Here is a 10800-nt window from a genome sequence, read left to right as displayed (position 1 = left end):
TCCAATCTGGGCACCAAATCAAAGGAAACGACAGGGTGACTCATTCACACATTCCAGCCCCCACCACAGCTCGGGAATGGGCCGGGCAGCCTGGCAGAGAGCACGCCCCCCCCACCCCCAGCTCTGCCGGTGCCCCTCAAGCCCGACCTGCAGCCCCCCGCTAGTCCTGCCCTGCCCCCAGCTCTGCCGGTGCCTCTCAAGCCCGACCTGCAGCCCCCTGCTAGCCCAGCCTTCCCCCCCCGGCTCTGCTGGTGCCCCTCAATCCTGGTCTGTCTCTTCTACTCTGTGACCTTCTGTCCCCTGATTCTGTTGGCCTGACTCAAGTTGGCTCAAATTGACACCGGTCCCTGGCTGGTACGTCGTCCCTTCCCTAAACATTGCTGAGAAGCAGGAGAACCCAGCTCCCATTTGGCCTGGAACTGCCATGTGTCTGGCAGCCGCCCCCCTGCCAGCGGTCCTGGCCGCAGGCCCCTCCCTGCACCCCCAGCTGCGCGGGATCCAGGCGCCCCGGCTTCAGCACCCGGCAGACAGCCACCGCCTGGAGTCGTGAGCTGCACATCCCAGTCCCAGGCCAGGTAAGCCCCATGCCCCCTCCCTCGCTGCCTTGGCCTATCGTGCCCCCCACCCTTGCCCATGTGCCCCTGCCCCTCCCCATGCCATGCACCACCCCAGCCCTGGCCCATGCGCCAGCCCAGCCCATGCAACCCCTGCCCTGCTCTATGCATCCCCCACCGCCCCAGCCCGTGCGCCCTGCTCCCCAGCATGTCCCCCCGCAAAGGGGAGGAGGCTGCGTGATCTGTTCATGCCAATGGGCCGTGTGTGAAAGGACCTGGATGGGAGGCTGGGTCCCGGCGTGGGTGCAGCCCGGGGCAGGTGCTGCAACCAGCCGCTCGCCCGGCCCCGCATGAGCTCATGGCTGCGGAGCTCCATTACCCATTACCGCGGCCTGCAGCCATTAGCACTAATGGGCTCCGTGTGGGGCGGCTCTGCCGGGAAACGCCGCCAGCTGGAGCCTGGGCACGGCAGGGCCGGGCGCCACCTCGCCCCACGCGCGGCAACAGCTGGGCAGGTCCAAGAGGCTCCTGCCCCACACCCCACAGCGCCCCCTGCTGGCTGGGGCCGGGCTGGTGCGAGCGCTCCCTGCAGCGTGGGAGGGGTCACGGTGCTGGGCTGCAGCTCTGGGCCTGGGCTGGGAACTGGGGACACCGGGGTCCCCCCAGGTCCTGATTCCACCCACCTCACTACTAGCCACTCCCTCTCCCCTGCCCGCTTTGCCCCCAGCCTAGCCCATCCCACCCAGTGTCCCTGGCTCACTCTGCATGCCAGGAACCCCCATGGGACTCGATTCCTGGGTGCTCAGTGGTTTTCCACAGACATGTCGGGGGTTGGGGGGGGACCTGTTACCTCCCCCCGCCTCCCCCATGACCCCCTCCCTTCCCCTGCCCTCCCCACCCCCACCCCCCGTAGTCCCCTGTTTCCCCTGTAACTCCTCCTTCCCCATCTCCCGCTCAGGTCCCCTCCCACAGCTGTCCCTGGCACCCTCCCCCTTCCCATCAGCCAACACCAAGGCCAAGACCCCCCAAGGCATCGAGGTTGGCCCAGGCCAGAGAGATGCGACTGTGCAGGGCTCACCCGCACCCACCAGGGGGCGCTGTGGGATGAGGGCAGTAGTGCTGGCTGTGGGGATGGACATCCATGAGCCCCCCCACCCCCCAGGCACCTCCAAAGCCTTGGCTGGGGGCGGGCAGCAAGTCGATCCCCCATTGCACATGTTAAGGCCATTGCAGCTGGCCCTGTCAGAGGCAGGATACCGGGTTAGATGGGCCCATTCCTGGGTCATTATGTACCCAGCACTCCAGCGGCTGGCGCTGGTCCCTGGCTTCACCGAGCCACGGCCCCTCAGCCCAGGAACCTGCCGGTCAGCTGCACCCATATGACGCTGATAACCCACAAGGGGCCATGGTGTCCCGGCTACCAGGCATCCCCCTGCCCCACCTGCCAGGTTCTGGGCTCAGCCTGTGCCCCATGGCATTGCCCTCCAGGGGCTTAACCTGGGTCTGCAGACTGGCAAGTGTAGACGGAACCCACTCCCGAGTCACAACGGCTCTCCATCCCAGAATGCACTGCTCCCCCTTCCAGTGCTTCTCTGCCGCCTGCTGATGCATGATGGGAGAGCAGCCTGGATTTTCCCACAATGCACTTGGCCAAATGTGAGTCAGGGCGGAGGCGTAAGGACGGCGTGGGCACCACTCCTGCCCAGAGATTCTGCTCGCTCACCGAGGGGTGTGCCCTAAGCCCCGCGCCTGCTCAGCACAGGGGTCTTGGGCCCGGACATGGGCGCCTGCCCTGCCGTGGGTGGGGCCCCGCTGGGGCAGGACTCACATGGCTGCCAGCATGGCGCTGGCCCCGCTGCCCCCTTCTCCAACTCCCACCTGCTGCCATGCCAGACACCAGTGGAAGGGGTGGCCAGGGGACGGGAGACCCTGCTGGGGCTGTTCAGCAGAGCAACGGGCTGCCGATCATGGCCCCGCACAGGGGGTCACTGGGGGGGCAACACAGCCTGGAAACCGAACGCTAACCCCATTCACAGCCAGCCAGCCCGGTCTGACCCCATCCCCAGCCAGCCCTGACTACCCCCATCCCCGTCCCCAGCCAGCCCCGTCTGTCCCCGTCCCCGTCCCCAGCCAGCCCCGTCTGACCCTGTCCCCAGCCAGCCCTGACTACCCCCATCCCCGTCCCCAGCCAGCCCCGTCTGTCCCCGTCCCCAGATAACCCTGTCTGTCCCCATCCCTGTCCCCAGCCAGCCCCGTTTGTCCCCATCCCTGTCCCCAGCCAGCCCTGTCTGTCCCCGTCCCCAGCCAGCCCCGTCTGTCCCCATCCCCGTCCCCAGCCAGCCCTGACTACCCCCATCCCCGTCCCCAGCCAGCCCCGTCTGTCCCTGTCCCCGTCCCCAGCCAGCCCGGTCTGTCCCTGTCCCCAGCCAGCCCTGACTACCCCCATCCCCGTCCCCAGCCAGCCCCGTCTGTCCCCGTCCCCGTCCCCAGCCAGCCCTGACTACCCCCATCCCCGTCCCCAGCCAGCCCGGTCTGACCCCGTCCCCAGCCAGCCCTGACTACCCCCATCCCCGTCCCCAGCCAGCCCCGTCTGTCCCCATCCCCGTCCCCAGCCAGCCCCGTCTGTCCCTGTCCCCAGCCAGCCCTGACTACCCCCATCCCCGTCCCCAGCCAGCCCCGTCTGTCCCCGTCCCCGTCCCCAGCCAGCCCGGTCTGTCCCCATCCCCGTCCCCAGCCAGCCCGGTCTGACCCTGTCCCCAGCCAGCCCCGTCTGTCCCCATCCCCGTCCCCAGCCAGCCCCGTCTGACCCTGTCCCCAGCCAGCCCTGACTACCCCCATCCCTAGCCAGCCCCGTCTGACCCTGTCCCCAGCCAGCCCCGTCTGTCCCCATCCCCGTCCCCAGCCAGCCCCGTCTGTCCCCATCCCCGTCCCCAGCCAGCCCCGTCTGACCCTGTCCCCAGCCAGCCCTGACTACCCCCATCCCCGTCCCCAGCCAGCCCCGTCTGTCCCCATCCCCGTCCCCAGCCAGCCCCGTCTGACCCTGTCCCCAGCCAGCCCTGACTACCCCCATCCCCGTCCCCAGCCAGCCCCATCTGACCCTGTCCCCAGCCAGCCCTGACTACCCCCATCCCCGTCCCCAGCCAGCCCCGTCTGTCCCCATCCCCGTCCCCAGCCAGCCCCGTCTGACCCTGTCCCGAGCCAGCCCTGACTACCCCCATCCCCGTCCCCAGCCAGCCCCGTCTGTCCCAGTCCCCAGATAACCCTGTCTGTCCCCATCCCTGTCCCCAGCCAGTCCTGACTACCCCCATCCCCGTCCCCAGCCAGCCCCGTCTGTCCCCATCCCCGTCCCCAGCCAGCCCCGTCTGTCCCCGTCCCCAGCCAGCCCCGTCTGTCCCCACCGCCGTCCCCAGCCAGCCCTGTCTGTCCCCGTCCCCAGCCAGCCCCATCTATCCCCATCACCAGATAACCGCATCTATTTCTGTCCCCAGCCAGCCCCATCTAAACCCATTCCCTGCCAGCCCCGTCTATCCCCGTCCCCAGATAACCTTGTCTATCCCCTTCCCCAGCCAGCACTGTCTGTCCCCATCCCCATCTAACCCCGTCTGTCCCCGTCCTCAGACAACCTGTGTATTGCCATCCCCAGCCAGCCCCATCTATTCCCATCCCCAGCCAGCCCCGTCTGTCCCCGTCCCCAACCAGCCCCATCTAACCCCTTCCCCAGCCTGCCCCAACTATCCCCGTCCTGAGCCAGCCCCGTCTACCCTCGTCCCCAGCCAGCCCCATCAGTCCCCATTCCCAGCCAGCCCCATCTAACCCTGTCCTCTGCCATCCCCATCTGTCCCTGTCCCCAGCCAGCCCCATCTAGCCCCTTACCCCACCCCCCAGCTACTGCTTGATCTGTCACCTTAACCTTTGTCTGTCTCTCTCCTCCCCTTTGCTAAGGTATTCTCAAGAGCTGGTAGACCTCTTGGTGTGTGCCGGGTGCTGGGCTGTGCCGGGGCAGTGGGGCTGGGCATAGGGCCGGAGAGATACCAGGACGGTGGGGCTGGGCTGGGCCTGTTGACAGTCACCATGTTGCTCTCGGAGCCGCTTTCCTCACCAGGCCAATGCAGTGACTCCACGGGCAGTGGGGGGCTCTCCGGGTCAGTGCCTGGATCCCTGGGCCAGCAGGATGGGGGAGCCACTGGGCTCTTCCCAGGCGGAGATGAGAGCTTGGGGCCGTGGCAGCCCCCAGTGGTTTCAATTCTCCAGCTCTGAGGCACCAGGGACCTGTGATCCATGGAGCTTGTCAGCGCCCAGGGACCTGTCCCGGCTGGAGCTGTTCAGATCTCACTGGGCTGGGGGTAAACAGCGACTGGCAGGAACTGATGCCACCCACAGGCCTCATGCAGAGTCTCCTTCCCTCCCTGGCCTAGAGGTCGTTCAGCTGAAAGGTCTCGGGACTCTTTAAAGGGGGTCTGGGACTCAGGACTCCTGGGTTCTATCCCCAGGTCTGGGAGAGGAGTGTGAACAGGCCGAGCCATTGGGTGACTTTCCCCTGGAGCACATCATCCCTGCAGTGTTTTGTAACCCGTCTGGGGTGATGACACAGCAGGGGCTGCTGGCCCCAGGCACTGTCCTTGGCATCTAATGGCCACAGTGCCCCACGGGGAACAGGACTGTGTGGCTCCAGGCACTGAGCTCCAGAGCACCCGAGCTCCGAGCAGCCCTGATACCCAGGGGATGGGCGAGGCAGGAGGCTCCAGCCAGAGCAGAGAAATGGTCCATCTCAGCCGGGATTGAAGGACAGCGTTCCTTAGGGAATAGAGCCCTAGGACTCAGGACACCTGGGTTCTGTTCCTGACTGCCCATGGGCAAGTCCTTTCCCCTTGCTCAGTGTGCCTGCCCAGCCCCCCCGCCCCCCGGGTAGGAATGTGTCGCCTCCCTGCGTCTGTGGGCTTGTGAGCTCGGTTCCATCGGCCCAAGGGGCCCATCTGCCCTGGTATCCCTCCACCCTGCAGAGCCCGCAGCCCCAGTGGGTAGCATGCTGCATACAATGTGCCTGCTAGGATCCTCCATGGACTGGGGCAGGATGGGCACCAGACAGGTTCCAGTGGCATGGGGCAGGGTGCCATAGGGGACACACCCCATAGGCCGGGTGGCATGGGGCAGGGTGGCACACGGGACACACATGTCATAGGCAGAAGCAGTGTCATGGGGCAGGGTGGCACAGGACACACATCGTAGGCAGGCGCAGGGTGGCATGGGACAAGGTGCCATAGGAGATATGCCCTAGGCAGGGTGGCATGGGGCAGGGTGGCACATGGGATGTGGCATGGGCAGGGTGCTATGGGGCAGGGTGAAATGGCAGTTATGCCCTAGGCAGAGTGCCATGGGGCAGGATAGCACAGGAGATATGCCCTAGGCAGGATGGCATGAGGCTGAGTGCCATAGGGGACACACCCTGCAGGCAGGAGCAGGGTGCCATAGGGGACGTGGACGGGACAGGGTGGGACAGGGTGGGACAGGACAGCATGGGGGCATAGGGGACATACCCTGTAGGCTGGGCCAGGGTGGCATGGGGCAGGGTGGCACAGGACCCACCCCATAGGCAGGGGCAGGGTGACGCATCCCTTACACAGGGTGGCTCGTGCCCGGAACATGGAACAAGCCAGAGGGTGTCAGCTGGCTCCATTGCCGGGAGCTGGGCGCCCCCCGTCCAGCCCAGCACCACCGGGCCGCTTGGCAGCTGGGGTCACCCCCTCTCTGGGAGCTGTGGGGCGGGAGCCCGCGCGCTGAGCTGGGCACGGGGGGGGGTGGGTGCGCCCCCTGGCGGCGGCCCGGCGCTCCCCCCCCCCCCCCCCCCGCGGACGGAGCGGGGCCGGGCGCAGGGGGGCGCTCGGGGGCGCAGCGCTCCGGTCCCTACGCACGGCCGGCCGGGGAGGCAGAGCGCAGCACCGCGGGACCCTGGGGCTGGGACTCGCCCCACCGGGGAAGGCGGCTGCCGAGGCGCGGGGCGGGGGGGTCTCCGAGCGGGTCCCGAGCCCTGCGCCCCCCGACGGGGCGTCGATCCCTCGGCCAGGGCGGCTCCGTCTCTGCCCCGTTCGCAGCCGGGACGGGGCGCGGGGGGCCCGGACGTGCGGTCCCTTGGGGGCGAGCCATCCGGCCGCTTGGGAGTGGGGCGCGGGGTGCCTCTGAGCACGGTAAGGGGGCGCGGGCCCCACGGCAGCACCGCGGGGCCGTCTCGGGGGTGGGGGGGTAGCTGGGGGGGGGTCCGGACTGCTGGCCCCGGAATGGGGGGCCTGATGGGGGGGTGAATGAAACAGAATCGCCCCCCCCCCCGTACCGACCGGGACTGGTGCTGAGCTCCGATCTGCTCTTTGCAGGGGGGAAAGGGGGCTGGGTGCCAGGGCCCCGGTTCATTCCCCTGCTCGGGGGGGGGGGGTCTAGAGCGAGGGAAGGGGGGTTTCTAGGAGTCTGGGTTCTCCTCTCTCTGCTCCCCCAAGAGTCACCCCTGGGCTCTCTGCAGCCCAGCGACCCAGTGCCAGGGGGTGTCTCCCGTGGGGCCACACGGGGTTCCCCGGGGGGTTCGTTCCCCGGGCTCAGGGGAGGCAGTGGCAAGAGGGGCCAGTCCTGCTCCTTGGTGCCAGTCCACAGGGGCACCCTGGGCTCCAGCAGCGCTGCCCTGCCTGACCGGGGGCCAGTCGCCCTGCCAGCCCTGGGTTCAAATGTCCTGAAAGTTGGGGGACCCCCACAGAGCCAGGAAACGTGCCCCGATTCCCCCATTTCCTCTCCCGCCCCAGCTCCAAACTGGCCACCCCAGCAGGCCTGGGGGCGGGGGTAAATGAGAGCCCACAGCTCCCTCTGGAACCAGCAGAGGGTGCCTCCCCCAGTGCGGGGCGGGAGAGGGGACCATGGGGTTCAGCCCCCAGCGTGTGGGGGCATTGCCGGGGCCTAGTGGCAGTGGCTCTCCCCTGATTCCCATCTCTCTCCACCCTCCCACAGATGCCCATGGCTGGTGCCAGCTGCAGACACTGCTGAGAGGATGTTCACCAGCCACCCGCCCAACACCTCCCTGCTGGGGGCGCCCTGCAGCCCCGGGGCACCCCTCCCCATGCCTGTTGGCGGCTTGCGGCTGGGGAACTCCTCGGGGGGCCAGGGGGGCCCGGGGGGACCCTCCCCAGCCATGCCCATCTTCTCCATGATGCTGGGCGCTGTCTCCAACATGGTGGCCCTGGCCATCCTGGCACAGTCCTACGCCCGCTTCCGGCGCCGCTCCAAGGCCACCTTCCTGCTCTTTGCCAGCAGCCTGGTCATCACAGACTTCGCCGGGCACGTCATCCCGGGCGCCTTCGTGCTGCGGCTCTACGCCACCCGGCTGAAATGGGATGCCATGGATAGCACCGGCGCCATGTGCCAGTTCTTCGGCGCCTGCATGGTCTTCTTCGGCCTGTGCCCGCTCTTCCTGGGCTGCGTCATGGCAGTGGAGCGCTGCGTGGGGGTGAGGCGCCCGCTGCTCCATGCCTCGCTGGTCACCTCTGTCCGGACCAAACTCACCCTGCTGGGCCTCTGGGGCTCCGCCCTGGGCATCGCCCTGCTGCCCATCTTCAGCTTCGGGAGCTACACCATCCAGTACCCGGGCACCTGGTGCTTCATCAAGGTGCAGCCAGCAGAGAGCTGGCGTGAGGTGACCTTTGCCTTGCTCTTCTCCCTGCTGGGCCTGGCCTCCCTGCTGGTCGCCCTGGTCTGCAACACCCTGAGCGGGGTCACCCTGGTGCGGGCGCGGCTGCGGACCCAGCGCAAATGCGGGCAGCGGCGTGCCAAGGCCCATGACATCGAGATGGTGGTGCAGCTGGTGGGCATCATGGTCGTCTCCTGCATCTGCTGGAGCCCTATCCTGGTGAGTGAGGGGGTAGGGTGGGGGCCATGGAATACAATGGGGTCCCCCCCAGTGCCATGGGATGTAGTGGGAGGGTTGCCCCAGGAGTGCAAGGTTGGAGGGATTTCCCTGGGGGTCAGGGTGCAAGGGGGTTCCCCATGGGTGTAGGGTGGGCTCCTTGGGGGTCAGGGTGAAGGGGGGATTCCCATGAGCGCAGGGTTGGGGGTTCTCTCTGCAGGGACAGGGTGCAGTTTGGGGGTGTTCCCCAAGGGTGTAGGGCTTGGGGGGGGTTCCCTGGGGTGTCAGGGTAGGGGGGTTCCCTGCAGGGACAAGGTAGACTGGGGGTGTTCCCAATGGGTGCAGGGTTTGGGGGTTCCCCATGGGTGCCAGGTTTACCCCATTTCAGTCCCCCCCACCCCCCGGGGGAGGATTGCCCCCTGGGCCCTGACCTCGGGGGAGGTTGGAGGCAGGAGCACGTGTATCTGCGCGGCTGATTCGGGGTGGGGGGGGGGGGGTGCTAGGCTGATGCAGCAGCGCCCTCGTGTGGTTGGTGGCTGGTAACTGCACAGTCATGCTTGGCTCCAGCTGTACATGCTGCAGGGTCCCCCCCAAACTGTCTGGGGCGAGTAGATCAGGTTGGAGGTGGGTCAGGTTGGGAGGGGAGCGGGATGAGGCCGTGGGGAGGAGGCTCAGGCTGTTGAGGGGGCTCAGGTTGGGGGAGGGGGCTGTTGGGGGGAATCGGGCTGTTGGGGGGCTCAGGGTGGGAGGGGAGGGGGATGAGGCTGTTGGGGGTGACTCAGATTGAGGGTCAGTCCCAGAGATTTAGGGCCAGAGTCAAGCCCCCCCCCCTCACCGCCGTGCCCCTCCCTCCCCTGCAGATCTTCGTGGTCCTGGCGGTGGGTGACAGGTCCGGCTCGCTGAGCTACCAGAAGCTCCTGCTGCTGGGCGTGCGCCTGGCCTCCTGGAACCAGATCCTGGACCCCTGGGTGTACATCCTGCTGCGCCGGGCCGTGCTTCGCAAGCTCTGCGGGGTGCTGTGCCGCCAGCCGCCGGGCAAGGGCAGCCGCTTCGAGCGCTGGGAGGTCAGCTCCTTCCACAGCTCCGAGCGCAGCATGGTCGGCCGCTCGTAGGCGCCCCTGTGCCCCTGCCAGCGCCTTGGCACCGGCTGGAGAGGCGCTCGGGAGGAGGCGGGGGGACGTTGGACGCTTCTGGGGCGGACGATGGTGCCGCACCCGCCTGGGGGGGCCCCCCCTGCTGCAGCCGTGGCAGGAGCTGAGCCAAATGGAAATCTGGGGCGGGGGCCGTTGCTGCCGGGGCCCACCCAGCTCCTGGCTCGAAGCAGGAGGCACCTTGGACATGGGGCGACAGGTTGCACAGGTGTTTGGGCATGCGCGGGGGGGAGCACAATGCCATGGTGAAATGCGGGAGTGGTGGTGCAGGGTGGTTTGTACTCAGAGGACCTGGCCTGAGAGGTAGCAGGGCCTAGTGGTTACGCCGTCAGCCTGTGCATCAGGACACCGGGCTTCTGAGCAAACCGTGGCTTTGGGGGAGCTCAGGGCCTGGCTCTCTCCAGGGAAGCAGCATATTGAACCAGGCCTGTTTAACTTTTGGGGAAACTGAGGCACAGTGAAAGGAGGTGATGGCACCAGTCTAGCAGGGCCCTCCTGCCGGGGCTTCCTGCTGCCCTGGCCGAATCCATTCTGCCTCCCTCAGTCCCCTGGAGGGGATTCGTCTTCACTTCCTGGCCTGGCATGGGCAGCGTTGGGATGTGGCTGTTAGAAAACTGCCGTGCCCCACCCCAGAGGTGACTGCATGCCAGTGCCGAGCAAGGGTTTCCTGTAGAAAGAGCCCCCGCACACACCCCAGAGGTGGCTGCATCTCCATGGGGCTGTGTATACTGCACAAAGTGCCCACAGCTTGCTCTCGACCCAGGGGACAGCTTCCCCCTTGCACCAGGCCACCCTCCCTGTTCACGGGCCCCAGCTGAGCCCCCTGGCCCCAGGCTAAGCTGGAGTGGCAAGTATTTGAGGGGGGCAGGTTGGGAATAAGCCCCCACTGGACGTGGGGGTTGAGGTAAAGGTACGTGGGAGGTGCTCTGTTCCCTTCCCCAAGGGGCTGGTGCCATTCCCGGGATGGCTGGGGAGATGTCCCCCACCCCATCCCCATTCTGCCACAGGCCCCCAGCCCCACTCCCCTAGGCCACCATCTGCAGAGCTCTAGGACATGGGGGGAGCTGGACAGGGGCTGGAGGGGGGTCAGGAATGAGTCCCCAGCGGCCACCGGGAAAGCCGGGGGGTGGGGAACGCTGGCCCCAAGCGGGGCGTTCATTTCCCAGCATGCCAGGGGGCCAGCCCGCAGGGCGGCGCTGGGAGCTCTGTACAATAAAGA

General features: G+C 67.5%; 1 protein-coding gene across 2 annotated transcripts; it reads left to right on the top strand.

Annotated features, from left to right (window-relative positions):
• The first annotated feature begins 238 nt into the window (after positions 1-238).
• Positions 239-10607, top strand: PTGER1 (prostaglandin E receptor 1). Of its 2 annotated transcripts, none has more exons than XM_048831810.2 (3): positions 239-575; positions 7539-8433; positions 9291-10607. In XM_048831810.2, exons 2-3 carry the CDS (start codon positions 7579-7581, stop codon positions 9540-9542), a joined length of 1107 nt encoding a protein of 368 aa, XP_048687767.2. In that variant the 5' UTR covers positions 239-575; positions 7539-7578; the 3' UTR covers positions 9543-10607. The 2 variants fall into 2 exon arrangements, with proteins under 2 accessions (XP_048687767.2, XP_048687769.1); XM_048831812.2 differs by lacking the exon at positions 239-575 and adding an exon at positions 6474-6736.
• The last annotated feature ends 193 nt before the right edge of the window (positions 10608-10800 follow it).

This window comes from Caretta caretta, chromosome 20 (genome assembly GCF_965140235.1).
Source record: "Caretta caretta isolate rCarCar2 chromosome 20, rCarCar1.hap1, whole genome shotgun sequence".
NCBI lineage: Eukaryota > Metazoa > Chordata > Testudines > Cheloniidae > Caretta > Caretta caretta.
The sequence above is the reverse complement of the archived record's forward strand: the minus strand, read 5'-3'. Positions and strand labels throughout refer to the sequence as shown.